The following is a 22,762-nucleotide window of genomic DNA, read 5'->3' as shown; positions in this document are numbered from 1 at the left end:
CAGCTAAGGACTCAGTTCGATCCCTGGTCAAGGAACTAAATCCCATGTGCTGCATCTAAGACCTGGCTGCTATATAAAATAAATACATATTTTTAAAAATAAAACCAGAAGTTGAGGTCCTTCATTTAGTCATTCACTAAGTATTGATCAAGTTAGCTAGCTTCTGAGAATGCAGTTATATAATAAAGCCAGATCCAGTCCCTGCCCTCATCCAACGCAGCCAAGTAAATATATATAAAAATTAACCAGGGCCTGTGCTGGATCTTGGGGCTAAAAGAGAAAGAGGTCTGCCCTTCTTCCCCTCAAAGATGGCATGAAACGATGTGGAAAGGACAGAGGTAGAGCTGCATGAGGAGGTTTGTGGGAGCACAGAGGAGGCGTCTATTCTGGCCTGGGGAGGGGGTCAAGGAATGGCTGGGCTTTAAAGACCAAGTGGGACTTTGACAGGAAGTCTGGGATCAGGGAGCATCCAGAGACAGAGGGGAGAATATTGGGGCAGAAAAGAACATAGTGGGTGTGGGAGAACCATCTGTAAGTTTTGAGTGGCTGTGGTGTGAGCTGTGATGCTGTTGGGGCCAAAGAGACAAGGTGGGGTGCACAAGCAGTGGTCACATAAGGGAGGGCCTCGAAGGCCAGGCAAAGGTGCTGGGACCTTCTCCTGAGGCCGGCAATCTCCAAAAGTTTTGTTCAAATGAACTTAGTATACTACATGAGCAAAAGCGTCCTTAACTGACATCTCCCAAAGCAGGACAGACACTTAGGATGGATTTTTGTCATTATTGACACCGTTTCCCTCACCTAGTCTGTCTGTCTGACCTTTGTCACGTGAGGTAGCAGAGATTTCCTGAGGGAAGGGGATTCACATGTTGGGGGGTGGGCAGCGGGGCTCTTAGCCCCCGTTTCAGCATTCTGCAGTATAGTCTTGGGTGTAGTATGTGTTTCTGTCAGGCTGTGCTATGTTTAGTAGCTCAGTTGTGTTGGACTCTTTGTGACCGCATGGACTGTAGCCCCCTAGGCCTCCTATGTCCGTGGGGATTCTCCAGGGAAGAATACCGGAGTGAGTTGCCATGTCCTCCTCCAGGGGACCTTCCCAACGCAGGGATCAAACTTAGGTCTCCTGCATTACAGGTGGATTCTTTATCATCGAGCCACCAGGGAAACCCCCTCTGTCAGGCTAAGCAAACATAAACATCATGTACTAGGTTTCCTATATTAACCTAACTAATTGGACAACTGGCTTCAAAATGGGAGGCTTCAAAATATTCCTGCAAAGAAATGGCAGTTCCAGATAATACTGAAGTTACAACAGTGAACAAACAGAAAAGGCTGAAGCTGACAGCCCCTCTCGTGAACCCCTGTCCGGGTCAGTCATGTTGTAAAAAATGTAATAGAATCTGAGGAAAAAAATATTGATCAAAAAGACACTTTAGAGGACGTCCCTGGTAGTGCAGTGGATAAGAATCTGCCTGCCAATGCAGGAGACAGGGGTTCTGTCTGTGGTCCAGGAAGATTCCACATGCCGCAGAGCAACTAAGCCTGTAGGCCACAATTACTGAGCCCAAGCTCTAGAGCCTCTGCTCTGCGACAAGAGAAGCCACTACAATGAGAAGCTTGTGACCACAACGAAGAGTAGTCTCCACTCGCTGCAACTAGAGAAAGCCCATGCAGCAACGAAGATCCAGCACAACCAAAAATTCATTCATTCATTCATTAAAAAGACACTTTAGAGACCACTCCTTTAGGCAACTGGAAGCCAATTAATAGTTTTAAGCAAAAAGAAGATACAGACTTATTTGTAGATTCAAGAGATCACTCTGGGAAATTCCCTAGTGGTACAGTGGTTAGGACTTGGTGCTTTCACTGCCGTGGACCTGGGTTTGATCCCTGGTCAGGGAACTAAGATCCACAAGCCACGTGGCATGGCCAAATATATATATATATAATATATATATAAAATATAATATATATGATTATATATGTTATATAATGTATATAAATTATATAAATATACAAAATAAATAAGGATATGAGGTAAAATGTTATACATGGATACATATAAAATCACTCTGGCTATAGGGTAAAAGATGAATGGGACACAGCTAGGCTGGATGCTTAAAGACCAGTGATGAGGTTGGTGCACTGATCAGGTGGGAGTTGATGAGGATTGGAATCAGGTTGTTGGTCATGAGATAGAGAGGGAGAAATGAATTTTACAGCCCTGTATGTGTGTGTGTGTGTGTATATATATATGTATTTTTTTTTTCTTTTTCCCCCCCTTTTGGCTGCACTATGTGGCTAATGGGATTTTAGTTCTCCAAGCAGGGACTGAACCTGAGCCTCGGCAGTGGCAGTGTGGAGTCTTAATCACTGGACTGCCAGGACATTCCCTGTAGCTTTACTGGTGATGATAAAATGGGCATTACTGGGTGGAAAGTGAAAGTGTTAGTTGCTCATTCGTGTCCAACTCTTTGTGACCTCATGGACTGTAGCCTGCTAGGCTCCTCTGTCCATGGGCTTTCCCAGGCAAGAATACTGACTGGAGTGGGTAGGCATTCTCTTCTCCAGAGGATCTTCCTGACCCGGAGACTGAACCTGGGTCTCCTGTATTGCAGGTGGATTGTTTACCATCTGAGTCACCAGGGAAGCCCAAATAATTTATAGATTAATACAACTGCAGTAAAAATTCAAAAAAGTATTTTTCCCCTAAGACTTGACATAGTAACTCTAAAATGATATAGATGTGCAAACATCCAAGACAGTGCAAGATATTCTTTCCTTTTTTGGCTGTGCTTCAAAGCTTGTGAGACCTCAGTTCCCTAACCATGGATTGAACTCAGGCCATGGCAGTGAAACCCCAAAATCCTAATCACTAAGTCACCAGGGAACTTGCACAAGATACTCTTGAAAAAGAATGAGATTTATTAAAAATCTTTAGTAATTTTAACAGTGCATACACAGATCAATGCATCAAAATAGAGAGAGAGGAATAACCCTATCTCTCTAGGGTTACTATAAAAAAAAGTGTATTTATGGACACAATGTATGACAGAGATGGCTCTATAGGTCACTGGGAGAAGGATGCACTGTTTCATAAGTCGTGCTGGGACAACTGCTTATCCATTAGGGGAAAAAAAATGAAATAGAATTACTACCTCACACCACACACATATTTGAACCATAAAACTTTGGGCTAACAATACAGAAGAAATTCTTTATGACTTTGAGGGTATATAGGTTTCCTAAAACAAGACAAAAACTGCCATTAACACTACAGAAAAGACTGACAAATTTGAATACATTAAAACTAAGAATTTCTGGAACTTCCCTGACAGTCCAGTGGTTAAGACTCTGTACTTCCAGCGCAGGAGTTCAATCCCTGGCCAGGGAACTAAGATCCCACATTCGGAGCAGCATGGCAAAACAAACACAAAACTCTTAAGATTTTCTAGTTATCAAAAAAACAAGAGAGAGAGGGTGAGAACACAAACCACAAATCTGGAGAAGATATCTGCAGCACATATAATTAGCAAAGGACTAATACCCAGAATATGTAAAGAATTTCTACTAGTTGAAAAGAAAAACAAACCACCTAGTTTTAAACAGGCAAAGACATGAATGGAACTTTTACAAAGAAAGACTCTCAGATGGGTTATAACATATGAATAGATGCTCATCCTCATTAGTCATGGTAGTCAAAGAAACGCAGATTAAAACCACAATGAGGATTCATGTCAATGTATGGCAAAAACCACTACAATATTGTAAAGTAATTAGCCTCCAACTAATAAAAATAATTGGGGAAAAAAAAAACACAGTGAGGTATCACTTCATACCTGCCAAATAGGCAAAAAAAAAAAAAAAATTGGTAGGCTGATAAGGGCTGGTGGGAGTACAGACTGATGCAACCACTTTGGGAAACAGTTTAACATTACCCAGTTAAGTTGGACCTAAGCATATTTGTTTAAGGAATGTGATCCCAAATTATATCTATATCTATCTACACACACAAGCAGTATTCTTTGCAATAGCAAAAAACTGAAACAACCCAATGTCCATCAACAATAGAATGAATAAATAAGTGGATTAAACAGAAATGAAAAAAAGTGAACCAGAGCTATAATATCTACATGAATGAGCCTCAAAAGCAATGTTGAAAGAGAAAGTAAGTTGTAAAAGAATCCACACATTGTATAATTTCATTTATACAAAGACAAAATAGTCAAAACTAAACAATGTATTGTTTAGGATAGTCATATAAGTTGTAAAATCCATTTTAAAAAAGCAAGAGAATGATAAAGACATTAATCATTGCAGTGGTAACTCCAGGGATGGGGAGAAAGGGCATGTAATAATTGAGAAAGGTAACAGGCCACTTTTGGGGTAAGGCAGTATCACTTCACGGGAAATAGATGGGGAAACGGTGAAAACAGCATCAGACTTTATTTTTGGGGGCTCCAAAATCACTGCAGATGGTGACTGCAGCCATGAAATTAAAAGACGCTTACTCCTTGGAAGGAAAGTTATGACCAACTTAGATAGCATATTTAAAAGCAGAGACATTACTTTGCCAACAAAGATCCGTCTAGTCAAGGCTATGGTTTTTCCAGTAGTCATGTATGGATGTGAGAGTTGGATGGTGAAGAAAGCTGAGCGCCGAAGAATTGATGCTTTTGAACTGTGGTGCTGGAGAAGACTCTTGAGAGTCCCTTGGACTGTAAGATCCAACCAGTCCATCCTAAAGGAGATCAGTCCTGGGTGTTCATTGGAAGGACTGATGTTGAAGCTGAAAGTCCAATACTTTGGCCACCTCATGCGAAGAGTTGACTCATTGGAAAAGAACCTAATGCTGGGAAGGATTGGGGGCAGGAGAAGAAGGGGACAACAGAGGATGAGATGGCTGGATGGCATCACTGACTCGATGGACAGGGGTTTGGGTAGACTCTGGGAGTTGGTGATGGACAAGGAGGCCTGGCATGTTGCGGTTCATGGGGTCGCAAAGAGTTGGACACGGCTGAGCGACTGAACTGAACTGAACTAAGTGTTTTATTCCATGTACACTTGGATTACCTGGATATAAGTGGTCACAACAGCTTAAGTGTGGGTGAGATGGGGCTGGAAGATGGAGTCAAATTGGAGAAAAGAAGAGGAAGTTGCTTAGACTAGAGAAGGCACCCTGCGGAGAGTGGGTGAAGAGTCAGGAAAGTGAAAGCCAAGGGCACATTGTGTGCAGCAAGGTGGGTTGGGATGCAGGCTGAGGCACGTTGGTCTGGCTTCCCTGACCTTGGCTGGGGCAGTTTCAGCAGAGACCTGGGGGTGGAGACCAGACGACTGAGGACTGAGTGGGACAGCACGGACTCAGAATGGGTCAACTCTGAAAAAAGTATGAGAGAACAGCTGGGTGGAGGTTGGGGAAGGGGGTTCCTATAAAGATGATAAAGGGTCTTCACGTGGCCATTAAAACCACAAGGAGAGTTTCACAGCCATCAATTTGGTAAAAATTTTTGTCAGTCTGACAAGTGGTGACAGGGATGTGACAAGCCCCGTCAGACACTGTGGTGAGGGGATAAACTACTTTGGAAAACAGTTTGGCAAGACCTAGGAAAGTTAAAACCATGCTTTTAACTCAGAAACTTCACCCCTAAGTATACTTATGACTCAGACACCTACTCAGGTGCACTAAAAGACGATGTTTATTTTTCCATTTATGCAATAATGACAGAATGATACACAAACTGAATGTCAGCAAATAGGAGAACAGATAAGTTAATCATGGGATGTAGACAATGAAATGCAACAGCAAAAATGATTACATTCTAAGTCTATGCATTACTCTTACAAATATAACATCAACAGAAAAAAGCAAATTGCTGAAGGATAAGTACAGTACGTTACCATTCACATGAATGTTTTAAACACAGAAACCGTTCTAAGAAGCATTTAATGATTTCTACATATGTAGTAAAAGTATAAAAACGTATACAAATTTAACTAAAATCAGGATAGTGGCAGGAGGGTGGAAGGCCTACGATGTGCTAGAACCTTGACATGTTGCAGCTTTACTTATAATCTGTATGGTAGCTATCATTCTGCCCAGTTTACAGAAGAAGAAACTGAGGTTCAGGAAGGAGAGCTGGTTGGGATTTCAGTTTTACCCGGTTTTGACATGGGTTTCACTGGTTGAACGAAGGAAAGAATGGAATTTGTTCTTAGGCCTCTCTCCGAGATCCCTTTGCTACCCAGTGCGGGAGGTGGAAGGACCGCTTGGGATAAAAACTGCTCTCAGCAGAGAGCAGAGTCCATTCCGGTCCCGCCCCTGTGCGTTGGACCCCGCCCCGACGGCTCAGCTCGCTTGGGACTCATGAATATGCAAGACGGGGGAGATATTTAAAGGCGTCGGCGCCACGCGCAGGTCCCTACCCGGCGCCGCCCAGCCCGCGCCTCTTCCCAGCCCTAGGCCCGGCCCCTTTCGCCTGCGTGCATCACTCCGTGCGGAAACGCTGCCAGCATGTCGGACAAGCTGCCTTACAAAGTCGGTGAGTTCCAGGACGTGCAGCCAGCCGCATCTGCTCCGCACCCGCTGGGGACCTCTTGGGGCGGCGGCCGCGGGGCCGACCTGGGGCGCTCAGGAGGACCCTCTTGAATCACTGGCACAGCGCGGTCTTGGCCGCGCGTTGCCGCATGGGGGTTGGAGTTCCCCCGCCGCAGCTAGCGTGTCTTGGCGTGCGGCCGCGAACTACAAGTTCCGGCGTGCCCCGCGAGGCAGGGTGCAGCGGCGCGGGCTGCGGAGTGGCGAAGCGGCGGCGTGTTCCGCGCAGAGTCGCCTGGGGCAGGGGGCAGCGCGCACCTGGCCCTGGCTTGGGACCAATGGCACCTGCCGGGACCAACCCTAGGGAGCCTGGGTCCTGCCTCCTGGGCCTGGACCGGCTCCTTAACCAACTGGGTGGTCCCGGGCAAGTGCCCACCCCTCGTTGAGCCCCCCACGGGGAAGGCGAGGGTACTGGGGCCCCGAAGGGCGCGTGGGGGAGAGGCCTGGAGACTGAGCCCGAGGCCGGCAAGTCCACTCACCGGGGACTTCCGGCTTGTTACTCAACCTCTGGGGTCACTCACTTGGCCAACAAGAACAATCCTACAGAGAATCTCGAACTTTTGGAGTGGTTAGAAAAATCCTGCTGTCTTAAGTATTGAAGCTGATACACTGATCGTTAACGTTTACTGGCGTTTACTGTGGCGTGGGCACCACTATCTACCTTTCTTATGGATTAATTCATTTTATTCTAATGACTTTTTAGGGTAGGGACTGTTACTTTCTCATTTTATGGATTTACTGAGACACAGGAAAAATGGTAACTTGCCCACACTCTTAAAACTGGGAGGTGGTGGAGTAGGTGCACCCAGGCCGTGCTCATCTTTTCATCACTGTGTATAAGTGAACACATTTGGAATAACCCTAATGACCTTTCAGCAGAAACCGGTTCAGGCTGGCTAGAATTTTTAAAGTAAATCCAGCACACCATTCAACCTGGAGAAAAGCATTAACATTTATGGAGCACTTCCTATGTATCTGGGGATTTGCATTTGTTTACAGAATGATCTTTAGGGGTGGACTTTTATCCCATTATACAGAGGAAGAAACTGAAGCCCTAAAAGGAAATAACTTCCAAAAACTCTCTGGAAAATAGTAACTTACCAATAGTAGTTTATCAAGTAGCAGGCCAGAGTAGGTTATTGTCCCTGTTGTGTGGATGAAACTGAAGCCCAGAAAGATTAAGCAAGGTCCAGTGGCTGAGCTGGAAAAGGGACTTGTTATTACTATGGAGAGAAGGGGGGGAGGTTATGGGTTGAGGGCTTTGGGTTGTGTGGGAGGAGATAAGGCTGCATTTGGAAGTGGAGGAACTTGGCTAAGTAGGGTTGAAAGGAAGCCTCCATCAGGCATATGGCATCTTTAATCCTTGGGCTCAAGGAAGGTTAGGATTATTCCCACTTCACAGATGAAGAAACAGACTCAGAGAGGGTTTTGCTACTATTCTTGGCTTGTCCTAGGACAGGTGTTAACTGCAGCCTCTGCAAGTCCTCAGCTCCCCTGGGCACCAAAAACCCCAGAGCTTAGACTGCCAGACTCCTGTGCTCTTGGAGTTGAGGGACTCATGAAAACACTAGGGCTGGCACAGCTGTATCCCGAGGGCAGTGAAAGAGTTCTTTTCGCTAGAGGGACAGGGGGTGGCAGAGCGGGTGGAGCTTAGGATGGGACAGGAACCATTGTCTGCTACTGAGCCCCTCCCAGGAGCCTCTGGCTCTACCAGCTCGGCCTGGCCACCAGTCCCACCCCTACTCTTGACTGGCTGTCAAACCTGGGGCAAAATAACTTCTGTGAGCCTTTCCTCATTGGTAAATACAGGACTTGACTAGGTTCAGATTTGGTTTTGTTTTTTTTTTTTTTTTGGTTACCCGTCCACTGCCAGCCCCTTTCATGGACCTTCTCTCATTCAGTCTTAACAACAAGGATGGTCAGTAAACATGGCTGACCCCTACTCTGTGCCCAACCCATCTGAGTACTAGAGATACAATCTGTTTTGTAAGTGAGGAGATCTGCCCACTTCTCTGTCTCCACAGCTACCACCCCAGTCCTGGGCTCCCTCCTCACAGGTCTCCGTGAGTCTCTTGCTTCGTAGATGCTTGCAGCAACCAAAGAAGCCTTCTCAAAAGACAAGTCTGGTCATGAGACTCCCCTTAAAACTACAGGAATAAAATCCTGACTCATCACCTTACTCCCTCTATTAGAGTCACCGTGGCATGCTCTCAGTTCCTCCAGCAGCAGTATACCAAGTTCTTCCTTCTTTCCTAAGCACCTACTGTGTGCCAGGTACTGTATCAGGTGCTGGGGAGGAGCCTTCCAGGCTAAGATTGCTGCTTGGGTTAAAGCCCTGAGACGGGAATATGAAGACAGTAAGGAGGTTTGTATGGTTGAGCAACTAGTGAGGGGGAGAAAAGGGTAGAGAGGTGGGCAAGAAGGGTGAGCAGACACCTGGGTATGGCACTATGGCCATGTGAAGAGTTGGTTAGGGGAAGCCATTGGAGGTTGGCTTGCTTTTTTACTTCAGCAGAAGAATGGAGGTGATACATTTTAAAATTTAAAAGTTTGTTTCTCTGACTTTTGTGGGGTATTGTTTGGTTTTTTAAAGATCTAACTTTTATTAGGTGATTCTTGAATCAGGCAGCATCCCAACTAGCCACTTGAAGAGCTCTTCCTGTGGGGTGTTCTACTTTCATTTTAGATTCAAAGGATTCATTAACAAAAAATCTGCTTATTATACACAAACAATTAGACAGTTGTTAAAAGCAAAGAAATAGAAACAATAGAGAGGGATAATAGCATATACATCACCAAATTGGGTTGACAACCTACATCCAAACTTGAACAGTGCTGGGAGATCCCAGTACCAGCAATCTGGAGTGTCAGTTGGGAAAAGGGTCCCAGGCAGTGGTCCACCCCATGGGTGAGACTTCAGACTGCAGTTTTGGGGGCTCCTGCCTGTAATCCCAGGCTGCAAGCTGATATCGTCAGTTTGCACGCAAAAATGCAGCTCTTAACTTTTACAAGGCTGTTTGTTTCCTCTGGTGAAACAAGGGCCCCAGGGTGGGGGTGGGGGTTTGGCCAGGCCTCCAGGGGCTCAGGAAATTCCAAGACCCACTCCCTCTCTTAACCTAAGGTGTGGCTTGACTTGCTGGTAACCAAAACGGGCACATAGTCCATGCAGGGTCAGAAGTCAGTCAGAGGGCTGCTCTCCTGCTTCTGAAGCCTGAACAAGACGACCTGCATCTTCATTTCCCTAGCATGGGGAGAATAGCAGGGAGACCAGTGAGGAGGCTGCTTCAGTGATTCAAGGTGGTGAGATGCTGTTGGATTGCTCATGTTTGGGATGTTGAGACAACAGTGCTGATGGGTTGGAAGAGGGTGAAAGGGGAAAAGAAGAATCAAGAAATCATAAGTTTTTGGCTAGAGCAGCTGGTTGGATGGTGGTTTCATTTCCTAAAATGAGGAGACTGGGGGAGTAACAAGTTTGGGGATGAGAAAAAGGAGTCATGAGGCCTCAAACTCAACACGTTATCTAGATGGACAACCAAGATGCTGAGTAGGCAGTTGAATTATGAGTCTCAGGTTCAGGGGAGAAGTTTGGGCTGGAGACGAACAGGTGGGAGACACTGCTGTAGAAAAGGTATTTCAAGCCATAAAGTGGGATGAGCTCATCTGGTAGGAGAGAAGAGGGAGATGATGGAGCCGTGAGGGCCTCCAAACTTTGAGAGTCTGTTATAGGAAGAGGAACTAGGAAGGTGGAAGGGAAGCTACAGAAAGACAGGCTAAGCAAAGCGATTCCGAAGAAGAGAGCACTTAGTCCTGTTGGTGCTGCAGGGAGAAATGTAAACATGGATAATTCACCAGTGGCTATGGGGCCTTACGGAGACCTTAGGAGAGCAGTTTTCATTGGAGTAGTGAAGTCATCAAAGAGGTAAGAGGATATGGGATATTGAGTGATCTAATGGAGCATATAGGATTCCCTGGTGGCTCAGCAGTAAAGAATCCGCCTGCCAATGCAGGAGATGTGGGTTCGACCCCTGGGATGGGAAGATCCCCTGGAGAAGGCAGTGGCAACCTACTCTAGTATTCTTGCCTGGGAAATCCCATGGACAGAGAAGCCTACTGGGCTACAGTCCATGGGGTCGCAAGAGCTGGACACGACTTAGTGACTGAACCACCACCACTGTGCCATTTTATATAAGGCAGTTGAGCATCTGAGAATTTGGGTATCCATAGAGGTTCCCAGAACCAATCCCCTATAGGTATCAAGGGATAACTAATAGCATCCATTGAAGCCTGAAGATGTAGACTAGGGTCAAAGTCCAATGATAATGCTAACCAAACCCCCAAATTCAGCAGTTAACCCACCAGTTACAGGCAAGGTGGGTTTGGGTAGATCTCTCTGTGGAAGAATGTGCTCCCTGCAGGCAGGTTGGTGGTTGCTTGCTTGAAAAAGAGGGGAGACCTGAACTGTGCATGCCCAGTTTTTTCCTTCTAAGTTTACTAATTAAACTAAGTAAACCTCCCCTGGGGTAGAGAGAGGCCAAGAGCTGTTAGTTACACAGATGAGTTCCCTACAGGTGGGAAGAAGTGACAGGGGTGGAGAAACATTTCTCTGTCTTCAGGGAGATCAAAGAATGGTGCTGAGTCCAAGGTGTTAGGTTATATCACTTAGGAGCGTTGAAGTCACCAAGAGTGGTGATTAGGAAGATGGAGAACCAGGAGCTAAAATCTTGAGGGAATGAGGAGGTTGGTAGGTGGCAAGCAGTAAGAGGCATGTATAGGCTGACAGCTATTTATTTTTCAAGGGAGCACTTACATGCGTTGTAATCATGTTCTTCTGTGTGTTTGTCTTAGTCACTCAGTTGTGTCCGACTCTTTGCCATGCCATGGACTGTAGCCAGCCAGACTTCTCTATCCATGGGATTCTCCAGGCAAGAATACTGGAGTGGATTGCCATTCCCTTCTCCAGGGGATCTTCTCAACCCAGAGACTGAAGCTGGGTCTCCTGCATTGCAGTCAGATTCTTTATCATCTGAGTCACCAGAGAAGTCCTTATGTTCCTGTGGGATTCTTTAATTAAATGTGTTCTCCCACAAGGCTATAAGTAGGCTGCGGCTAGGCAGGGACCATGTCTTTCTTTTTTGACTGCCCTGGCTCCAGGAAATCCTTGTTGAATCAGTGAGACTGCAGCCAGCCTAGTGTTTCGAGTCCACAGGGGATGAGTGCAGAGTGGCGGGTGCTTCATGGTTGATGGGATGAAGTAGCTCATGAACTTCCGTCTATCCTGCCCCTGCAGCTGACATCACCCTGGCCGCTTGGGGACGCAAGGCCCTGGACCTGGCAGAGAACGAGATGCCGGGCCTGATGCACATGCGGGAAATGTACTCGGCCTCCAAGCCTCTGAAGGGCGCCCGCATTGCCGGCTGCCTGCACATGACCGTGGAGACTGCCGTTCTCATTGAGACCCTCGTTGCCCTGGGTGCTGAGGTGAGGCCTGAAGCAGCAGTTACAGTCTTGTGTCCCCTCAGGCCCAGCAGGGGCTCCAACTCCAGCCTTGTCACGGGGCGCCCCTCACTGTCATTTGTGGTGACTGTTCTGCTGATTTACTCTCACTGGGAAGATGGCGTCTGGTCCCCCTCAATTCACATTCTCCAGACTGGTGAAGCTCTAGCAGGAAAGACTCAAGCCCAGAGCCCTACTGAGTCATCTAAGGGTCTGGTTCCCATAGGCCTTCCCGGGGTCACGTGCCTGCCCTTGGCCAATCATGGCTGCTGGAAAGATGGTGCTCTCTGATTGGTTCAGCCTGGGTCATGTGTACCAATGATTGCCCCTCTTCCAAGTTCTCTGAAGATGTTTCACGGGGGGCGGGGTTTGTGGTGGTGCAGGGAAGCCAGAACCAATTAGTGAGTCCAACAGGGCTCAGTCCTTGGCCTACTTCTTTCTTTTCTACACTCACTCTCTTCAGTGGTCTGATTTTATGGTTTTAAATATTGTTTATGTGGTTATGTCATAACATAAACAATATTTATATGATATGGTACATCATATCCAGCAACTAATGTACCATCTCCACTTGGAGTTCTGATTGATTGACATCTCAACCTCAACATGTCTAAACAAACTCATGATTTCCTACACTTCTTGGTGTCTTCCCCGTGTAAGCAATTGCAGGCTTCAGCCTTACAGGTTCTCTCCGTTCAAGAACCTGGGGTCATCCCTGACTCCTCTTTTTCTCTCTTACTCCAACAAACTAATCCTCCCAACAAATCCTGTCAGCTCAGCCTTCAGAATAATATTTATCCCCTCCACTGCTATAGTTGCATATCTTGTCTTAACACTAACAACAGCTTCTTCATTTGTCTCCTTTCTTCCTTGTGAAGCCCTTCCCCCTCCACATGGCAGAGCCTTGTTTTCACATAAGTTAGGTCTTGTCACTGCTCTGGCTCCCATCTACTCTCCAGGGTCCCCAGCCTATGGTTGCAGAACCGTTGGATGTAGATCCCAGGCGTCTCATCCCTAGATTCAGGGCCTTTTCTTACCCCTGTCTAGTGACCCTGTTCTTCTGACCTGGCTGTGACCAGCCCTGTCTTGCTGGCTGTTTCAGGTGCGGTGGTCCAGCTGCAATATCTTCTCCACCCAGGACCATGCAGCAGCTGCCATTGCCAAGGCTGGCATTCCAGGTGAGTCCTTGCTGATACAGGAGGGGGCTCTGCTTTTCTCTGTTTGCTTCACTTCACTTTTACTGCTGCAGACCTCCCTACAGCAGGGGAGAGGAGTCAGGGCCACAGAATCCTAGCCTAGAGACCCATTGGAAAAAGCCGTTTTGTCCAGCTGTCATCTCAGATCCTATTGAAAGCACTTACTTGCCCTAGTCAAGTCAGTGATTGGGAATCACATGGTGTTGAAGAAGGGGAAGTTCCTTAAAAGGAGGATGTGGGTCTGTTTCCCAAAGAATCAGGGAGGGGTATGGGGCAGAAAAAGAGTCCCAGAGATCCACTGCATAGTATCTGATGGTCTAGGGTACTGGGGAAGGCCACAACCAAAGAGGAAGGACTTTCTCACAAGCTGCTGGAGAAACAGAAACAAGTCGGTTTGGGCTTGGGGAGGGGCTTGGGTTAGGTCTGACAATGATAAAATAGGACATTCATTCACAGTTCCTTCTAACCAGCTGCAAGTGGAAAGTATAGAGTTGGGGAAGACCTCTCCAGCGACTGACCAAGGATCGGCATGTCCCCAACTCCTCAACCTAGTTTGGACTCCATGACCCCTTTCTGGAAAGGCCTTGTTTTCAAGACTATTATCTGCCCCAGTTTGAGGGAGGGGAAGCTGGCCTCGCTTGGCAGGTGTCTTTGCTCACGGGAGGTTCCTGGGAGCCTCACACCTGTGTTGCAGTTGTTCCAAATGATGGGGGTAGCCTGGGCCGGCAGTCGGGAACACTGGGCTCTGTTGCTTGCTCAGTAGCGCCATGCTGGGACTTCTCCGGTGGCCCAGTGGTTAGGACTCGGGGCTGCTGGTGCAGGGGGCCTGGATGTGATCCCTGGTTGAGGAACTAGGATCCCACATGCTGTGTGGCCAAAAACAGCAACAGCAGAGTGTCATGATGAGTGACCTGGGCACATCTCAGCCCCTCTCTGGGAACATCTCAGCCGCTTCTCTGGGCATCTGTAGGTGATGATGATGGTAATGCCAACCTCACAGGGTTTCTGTGAGGACAAATGAGATGGGGGCAAGAAGCAGTTAGAGTAATGCCTGACACAGAGAAAGTGCTCCATACACAGTAGCTGCTGTTAGTAGACTTTGGCCAGACGTTGCCTAGGATAACCTACTACGGAGACTGCGGGCCCATCAGGTCCTTTCAGTGCAGAATGAAGTCTGGATCTTGTCTCTTGAGTCCACCTAATGTGGCTCCCTCCTCCTGTCACACCTCCCTCCCAGCAGTAGGCACTGTGGGTAGGAACCCTGGTCACTGTGAGCTGGGGGCCCAGACAGATGAGGGTAGGAAAAGAAAGAAAAGAAAAAAAGAGTAAGAGAGGAAAGAATTCTTTCCAGATACTTATAAATAGGGGGTCTGTGTTTGGCTTCTGTCTCACTTAATCTATGCTATTATCGACAGTGAAACAGTGATTTGCCGAAAGTCACACAGCTGGGCAGTGCAGAACCAGGATTCACACTCTGATTCCTCTGGCTCCACGTTGTGTCCTTAGCACTGCTGAATCCTCAGAGAGGCTGGAGGTGGCTGGGGATGGAAATTAGGAAGGAGGTAGTCTTGAGTCTACCTAGGTGGGTCCCTAGAGCAGGTGCCATTGTGAAGGGCCAGCCCTGACGTGCTGCTCACTGTCCAGTGTACGCCTGGAAGGGCGAAACGGACGAGGAGTACCTGTGGTGCATTGAGCAGACGCTGCACTTCAAGGACGGGCCCCTCAACATGATTCTGGACGACGGTGGTGATCTCACCAACCTCATCCACACCAAGTACCCGCAGCTCCTGTCAGGTGAGTAGGGCGGGCCGGTGGGCTGGGTGCTGGTGGTCTAGATGGGTCTTGCTTGTCCACATGAGAGCAGCAGGCCTGGCAGGACTCCCGGTGCCTCAAGCAGCAGATTGTGTGGAAGATGGGATGTCCGCAGGCTCCTGTAAGCCTGCTGGGGCCCATCTTCTGGGCTGGGGCAGCTGGGGGAAGGCTGGCTGAGATGATGGCCTGAGGGCAAGCATAAGGGCAGGGCTGAGAACAGCTGGGAAGCTTCCTTAATAGCAGGGTGGGGAGGGAAGTAGGGAATGTTATAGTGAGTGCAAAGGCCCTGAGGTAGGACAGGATCGACCTTTCAGGAAACAGAAAGTTAGCCAGCTTGGCAACTTCCTTCACTGGAGCCTCAGTGAAGACCAGATGTATAAAGACTTTATAATATATTCAGCAAGAGAGTTGGGCTTGATGCTGAGGGCAACGGGAAGTAACTGGATGGTATTGAAAAGACGTCTCTGAAAATACACGTTAAGTGTGGCTGCTTTGTAGAGGATGCGTTGTGGCAGGGACGAGGGCAGCGGGGATGGAGAGTCTGCAAGTTGTTGGGAGATAGAATCATGAGGCTTAGTGAAGGTGCCGACTCCTCCCTCATGCTGGCCCAGGTGATTAGGTGGACTGTGGTATAGGTTCCAGAGATGGGAACCCAGAAAGAGGAGCATCTTTGGAAGGCAAAGGTGAGGAATTCCGGTGAGTTCAGTTGTGGGCTCTCTTAGGCTCTTAGAGTCCCATCCCAGAGGCCACTCCTTCCTGGCCTAAAATCTGTCCCCTCCCCTCTTGTTCAGGCATCCGAGGCATCTCTGAAGAGACCACAACGGGGGTCCACAACCTGTACAAGATGATGGCCAACGGGATCCTGAAGGTGCCGGCCATCAATGTCAACGACTCTGTCACCAAGGTGAGCCTGGGGAGCAGGAATGGCTCCTGCTGTTGGTCTCCAGAGTAGCTCAGGAGTAGGCCCTGAAGGGGGCCCCCGGGGAGGCTGCCGATGAGGAATTTAGCCCTCACTTGGTGGGGAAAGGCGTTGTAGATAGAGTGATGAGTGCATTAAAGAGACAAAGGATTACGCAGTGATCCTCAGAGCTGGGCATCGGGAGGTTTAAAGTGAAGCAGATTCTTTGGGCAGTCTCTCATAGTTGATCCTCAGGAAGCCTTCTGGACTGGCTGAGAAAGACTGGGGAGAAAGTGGTGGAGCTGAGCAGGGGCAAGGGGCACATGAACACTCTAGCTGGTGGGGAGAAGTCCCAGGAGGTGATCAGCCCAAGGCCCAGCAGGCTGAGATGTTGAGAGTGGGTCTGAGGCCCCAGGGCTTTGCCTGCCCCCATCCCTGCCTCGCCCCCTCTCCTCTCAGAGCAAGTTTGACAACCTCTATGGCTGCCGGGAGTCCCTCATAGATGGCATCAAGCGGGCCACAGACGTCATGATTGCGGGCAAGGTGGCAGTGGTCGCGGGCTATGGCGACGTGGGCAAGGGCTGTGCCCAGGCCCTGAGGGGATTCGGGGCCCGCGTCATCATCACGGAGATTGACCCCATCAACGCACTTCAAGCTGCCATGGAGGGTATGATAGAGCGGGGGTTGGCCGTCAGCTGTGGGCCAGAGGAGGGGCGTGGCCATGCTGGCTGACCCACGGGGGCTGTCTCTACACAGGCTATGAGGTGACCACCATGGATGAGGCCTGTCAGGAGGGCAACATCTTTGTCACCACCACGGGCTGTATCGACATCATCGTTGGCCAGTAGGTGCTGGTGTGGTGGTGGGGGTCCTAGGGAGTGAAAGAGGGGGCAGGCGTGGGGCTGCCCTTGGTTGCTGACCCTGTCTCACGGACTGAGGCTCCCCCACAGGCACTTTGAACAGATGAAAGATGATGCCATTGTGTGTAACATTGGGCACTTTGACGTGGAGATCGATGTCAAGTGGCTGAACGAGAACGCTGTGGAGAAGGTGAACATCAAGCCCCAGGTGAGGAACCCCAGCCCTGCCAGCAGGCTCGGCAGATGGAGCGCCGAGTGGGGGCGTGCCTGTGGGCTGGCCGTCGAGGAGGACAGATGATGAGTCTGGCGACCTGGGCAGTGGGGTGGGAGGAAGAGGTTTCAGGCTGCTTAAATTGGAATCTTGGAGGGAGGCCAAGGGTCCTCGTTTTTAAAGCTCCTTGGAGGATTCTGATATGCAGCTAAGGTTGAGCACCACCGCATCTGTCTTACTGATTGATTTCATTTTTGGCTACTCTGGGTCTTCGTTGCTGCATGCAGCAGCTTGCGGCGGTGCACAGGCTTCTTGTTGTGGTGGCTTCTCTTGTGAAACATGGCCTCTCAAGCACAGGCTCAGTAGTTATGGCACATGGGCTTAGTTGCTCCGAGGCATGTGGGATCTTCCTGGACCAGGGATCAAACCCATGTCCCCTGCATTGGTAGGCAGATTCCCATCTACTGGACCACCAGGGAAATCCTACATTCAGCTTTTTACTAAGCATAATGATTGAGAACCTAGGATCTGTCCTCAGACTGTCCAGGCTCAAATTACAGCCACTTTGTAATGTCTGGCTCTGGAAAAGGAACTTAACCCTTTAAACTTCAGTTTCTTTATCTGTGAAATGGGGATAATACCAGTACTTAATTTATAGGATTGTTAGTAGAATTAAATGTAATTTTTATATATTGTATACACACACATACAGAGAGTTACGTGTGTAACTGTGCCAGTAATAATATTAACAATACCATTAGCTAATATGTAGTACTTAAACTAAGTGCCTTGCACATGTGAGCTCTTTAAATTTTCATAGTAGATGTATGAGGTCTGCAGCTCAGAGTTGTTTAATAAATACTGGCTTTTATTATTAATTGTGTATGCCAGTCCCTATGCTGGAGGTTGTTCTAGGGCAGTCTAGGCCCTTTGTGGGCACTGCTGGAGGCAGGGAGGGCTGCTGGGCAGAAGGATGGGATGAGGATGGGGTGGACACTGGGAGCAGCGCCTCCCAGTCCTTATCGCTCCTCTGCCCGCTTGCAGGTGGACCGCTACTTGTTGAAGAACGGGCGCCGCATCATCCTGCTGGCCGAGGGCCGGCTGGTCAACCTGGGCTGTGCCATGGGCCACCCTAGCTTTGTGATGAGCAACTCCTTCACCAACCAGGTGCTGGCGCAGATCGAGCTCTGGACCCACCCAGACAAGTACCCTGTTGGGGTCCACTTCCTGCCCAAGAAGGTGGGTTCCTACCTGCACCCCTGGCCAAGGGTCATGTGACCTGGGCTCCCCAAGCAGGGCTTGCCTGAGTTCATATAGTGCTTGCCTCCACTCTTGAAGATTTTAACAGGGTCCCCCTCAGGGCAGAAGTCATTCTCTCTATTTAACAGAGGAGAAAGTGAGGCTCAAAGCAGGGAATAACTCTTGAGTAGCTGGGCTGGGTGGTGAGAAGAGCATGGGCTTTGGAGAGAGACACATCCAGGTTTGAATCTCAGCCTGTGTAACCAGGTTCCTTAACTTCTGAACCTCATTTCCTTCTCTGTAACATGAAGGTAATAGTACCTCCGTAAGGATTGTGAGAACTTCCTTAGGTCACGGGTCACAAACACACATGCCCACTAAGGATGAATGGGTTGGAGGGGAACTGACCAAAAAACATGTGCCCCAGTGGAAGGGGCTGGCTGCCTATTATCAACCTGGGCCCTTTGGGTCAGGGCTCCTGACATTTCAGAGGAAGCCAGATATAAATATTTTTGTGTGAAATACTCAATTTTAAATATAACTGGGTGGGTAAACTTGGACTTGTTTGTAAGCCAGATGCAGCCTACAGGCTGCACGATTGTGGCCTTGGAATGGGGTGATGCTGCTAACACACTGAGTATGGCCTCTGACATTCTGTGAGGGTGTGGTCAGGGTAACCATGACAACATGGTCAACATGAGGTCATCTGACGTCAAAGGCAGTGCTCGTCCTAACACCCCATGCACTGCCCTCCCTCGGGTCAGAATGCTGTGTTTTCATGCTGACTCTTTAGCATCGTGGGCAAACTTGGTTTTGGTACTTAGCTTGATTGGGCCTCAGTGTCCCTCTCAGCTAAGTGGTAAGAGTAATTCTTACTTCCAACCTTTGACTACTGGTGAGGCTGTGATGGAGTCTTCATATCTCTCCTCCCACCCTTTAAGAAGCTGGTTCTGCCAACTAATAAGTAGGAAGAGGCCGGGGTGTCTGTCCTCCGAGCCAGCCAACTCCTCTCCCCCCTAGTCTTCCTCAGGTACTGCCTTGTCTGACCAGATGTTTCACCTGTGAGGGCCTCAAGGGGCTGTCCTGTCCTGTGCTGCCTGCCAGGTCCCCATACTTGTTGTAGGGTTAAAAAGCCTCATTTGACTCCTCATCTGATCTCAATTGGAGGAAATAGGGCTGTAGTGGGAAAAGGGGCAGGCCTCTGAGATGAGACCAGGGTTGGAAGTGAAAAGGTAAAGAGCTCACCTCCTACCCCAGCACCTGGCCCCATCCTTCTCTCCTTTCTCCATCACTGCCATGGCATGGGTTGGGGACATGCTTCACACTCACGTGCAATGTGTGGGGCAAGGGATTATGTATCTTGGTTAACCATAATGACAGCATGAGCAGGCCCCCCCCCCCCCCCCATTTATTAAGGTGCCTGCACCATGCCCTCTTGAATATCAGTGATCTTTGTAAGAACTGTGAGAGATCCAGCCTACAGATGAGGGAACTTAAGGTTCAGAGAGTGACTTGCCCCCACAGCTGTCAAGTATTGGACCAGAGTAGAACAGCCGGGTTGTTAACCATTACAACACACTGTGCTCCAGGTGCGGGGTGCCATCCAATGTGGGGTGCAGGCCAGGCCAGGCGAAGGGAGGATTCACTGTGTCCTCAGGTCATTGGAGACCTTTATTCTGCCTCCAGAACTGCCATGGCCTTAGGGCTAGACTCTGTTCCTGCCTTTGCCTGCCTCTCCCCAGTTTCTTCATTTGTTAAATAGAAAAATAAACCATGGCCTCCTCGTTAGGGATGTTTGCCTCTAATGAAACAGTGAATGTGAAACCACTTGGGAACGTAAAGCTCTCTGGGCTGTGAAGTGAAAGTCGCTCAGTCGTGTCCGACTCTTTGCGACACCATGGACTCTATAGTCCACGGAATTCTCCAGGCCAGAGTACTGGACGGTAGCCGTTCCCTTCTTCAGGGAAACTTCCCGACCCAGGGATCAAACCTGGGTCTCCCACATTGCAGGCGGATTCTTTATTAGCTGAGCTACCAGGGAAGCCACCAGGGATCTGGGTTGTGGTTAAAGGCGATTGTGCCATTATGGGATGGTGGGATGGGACTTGAGTCAAGAAGTCAGCCAGGCAGGGCTGCAGTCATCTGAAGGCTTGACTGGAGCTGGAAGAGCCGCTTCACATCATTGTGGGCAGGAGGTCCTTGCCACATGAGTGTCTCCTCCAGAGAGCTGCTTAAGTTTCCTCGTGAGATGGCAGCCGGCTTCCCCCAGATCCGGGGGGAGAGCAAAGGAGGAAGCTGAAGTACCTTTTAGCTCCCAGTTTTCAAGCCCCACATCATCATTTCTGCTTCATTCTGTTCATTAGAAATGAGCCACTTGAGGGGTGAGAACTTAGGCTCCACCTCTTGAAGGAGAAAGGTGTTTTATGAATTTATAGACAGATTTTTAAGGATATATTTGGAAGGCGGCTGTGGTCACCACTGCTCAGGAAGTACTTTAAAACAACCACAACCAGTGTAATCCAAAAAAGAATGCTATTGGTTCTGTAATGGCAGAGTGTCAGATTCAGACACTGGATCTGGGGATTCATTGGCATTGGAGCTCTGTCTTTCTCTGTTTCTTGGCTCTTTTGTTCTCTCTGCATTCACTTCACTTGTCAAATAGACTTGCTATTGGTGAGCTGAGACCGATGGCCTCCCTGTTTAGGAATCCCGAGAGCCCCTGTCATGAAAGTATGTCCTGTTCATTGATAAATTCCAGGAAGCATTTTGGTTGGCTGCTTAGGTTGATGGAGGGTGAAGGAGGAGACCTAATTGATGGTCCCACCAGGGCTGCCTGGAGGGGAAGATCTAATTTGATTCCCCCTTGAAGAAGAGCTGAGCAGCCCAAACCCACACACATCCACTGTGAGGACAGGATGATGTAATATGCTTAACACTCAGCAGATGTCACAATAGAACCATTCTTGCCTCTTTGGGCAGCGAGAAGATGGAGGTTAGGGGTCCCAGAGCATGGCACTGATTCCAGCTTTTCCTGTGTTTCTCCCCAGCTGGATGAAGCCGTGGCTGAAGCCCATCTGGGCAAGCTGAATGTGAAGCTGACCAAGCTGACTGAGAAGCAGGCCCAGTACCTGGGCATGCCCCGCGAAGGCCCGTTCAAGCCTGATCACTACCGCTACTGAGAACCGGGCCTGCCCTTTGCCTTCCAGCTGCTGTCCTTGCCTGGGTCCCACCTCTCCTCCCCAAGAGCAAATGGCACCACCTTTGAGATTGGTTTGATAATGTTCCCCATCGATTCCTTGGGGCTTGTCACTCAGTCTTTGGCCTCTGCTGCATCCCTCATGCTGTTCCAAGTGTGGCAGGGGGAATTGAGAAGTCCCTCCTCTAGCCCTGGTCATAATGGAGGTACATGGGGGTTACCCACAGGGAACCATGAGCTCAGGGGTTCAGGAACTGCTCACTCAGTCCTTCCTTAAGCTGGAAGTTGGCAGTGGTGGTCAGAAAGCCCATGCACTTTACCATCCAGGCCTTTACTTGGCCTGTGGACTTTAGACTCATGTTCTTGGTTTACAGGTTCATTGGTTCCTCAGCCCAGGACAGATGAGAAGGAGCTGTGTCAAAGGGTGTGGAGGAACTGTGGGAGTTTGAATGCTCCGGAGAGCCTGGCTTAGTGCTTAGCATTCTCTTAAACCTCAGAACAATGAGGTTGGTACTTTTAGTCCCTATTTTACAGGGGTTGGAATATATTGTTAAGTGAGAAAAGACAAGAGGAATGACAGCCAGCGGTTAAGAGGGGCCAGAGAAACGTAAAAGCACATTGTAACTTGATGGTTCCCATCATAGCTCTGGGTCAAAAAGAGGTTAATTTGGTTTATAATGTTAAAAGAGAGCAAGAAGGTGGGTTAATAAAAATTTTGGTGCCTAAAAGAATTTTGAGCCTTTATTTTATAGAAAATCCATTGCCAACAATGTGTGGTGTGAGCCAAGGGGTCTGATGTGCTGTAATAGTCTGCTGTGTTGCAGTGTGGGGTGATAAGAGCTGGGCAAACCCTTGGGCTTGAAAATGGGTAAAGTGAGAGAACTCTTACATCTTCAGGTGTGTCTTTTGCAAACAGCCTGCTTTTTTTTTTTACCCCACCTAGACTCATTTAATAGGTGAGTTTTGCCTATTTTTATTTATTGTAATCTTGGTATTTATTTCTTCTACCTTATTTTTTTCTGTTCCAATTTATATTTTCTTTTTCTCCTCATTTCTACTTAGGATTGATCCAGTACTCCTTCGGGGACTGTTATTTATTGAGCACCTACTGAGTGTTAGGTGTTTTGTAGTTTATTTTTACTGTCCTCACAACCAGCTTAGTAATATTATTCTAATTTTATAGATGAGAATGAAGACTTAGAGAGATTAAGTGTCTTTCCTAAAGTCCACAATTACAAGTGACCTCATCAGGACTCAAATCATAGGAAGGG

The 22,762-nt window shown here is 48.4% G+C and overlaps 1 protein-coding gene across 2 annotated transcripts; it reads left to right on the top strand.

The window, feature by feature from the left end:
• The first annotated feature begins 339 nt into the window (after positions 1-339).
• Positions 340-22,222, top strand: AHCY (adenosylhomocysteinase). 2 transcript variants are annotated; one of them, XM_043479931.1, is made up of 10 exons: positions 340-356; positions 11,874-12,064; positions 13,182-13,257; positions 14,920-15,069; positions 15,879-15,991; positions 16,445-16,652; positions 16,742-16,829; positions 16,936-17,053; positions 18,101-18,295; positions 21,343-22,222. In XM_043479931.1, exons 2-10 carry the CDS (start codon positions 11,930-11,932, stop codon positions 21,472-21,474), a joined length of 1,215 nt encoding a protein of 404 aa, XP_043335866.1. In that variant the 5' UTR covers positions 340-356; positions 11,874-11,929; the 3' UTR covers positions 21,475-22,222. The 2 variants fall into 2 exon arrangements, with proteins under 2 accessions (XP_043335866.1, XP_043335865.1); XM_043479930.1 differs by lacking the exon at positions 340-356 and adding an exon at positions 6,380-6,533.
• The last annotated feature ends 540 nt before the right edge of the window (positions 22,223-22,762 follow it).

The sequence above is a fragment of the Cervus canadensis genome, chromosome 10 (genome assembly GCF_019320065.1).
Source record: "Cervus canadensis isolate Bull #8, Minnesota chromosome 10, ASM1932006v1, whole genome shotgun sequence".
Classification (NCBI taxonomy): domain Eukaryota; kingdom Metazoa; phylum Chordata; class Mammalia; order Artiodactyla; family Cervidae; genus Cervus; species Cervus canadensis.
This window is presented reverse-complemented; position numbering and strand designations above follow the sequence as displayed.

What these genes read in the sequence shown, in the direction of transcription:
- AHCY (XM_043479930.1), top strand. Translation starts at nt 6,506, where the DNA reads ATGTCGGACAAGCTGCCTTACAAAGTCG. An exon ending in TCGTTGCCCTGGGTGCTGAG is followed by an intron (nt 12,065 to 13,181) that starts GTGAGGCCTGAA and finishes TGGCTGTTTCAG; the next exon opens with GTGCGGTGGTCCAGCTGCAA. An exon ending in ACTTCAAGCTGCCATGGAGG is followed by an intron (nt 16,653 to 16,741) that starts GTATGATAGAGC and finishes GTCTCTACACAG; the next exon opens with GCTATGAGGTGACCACCATG.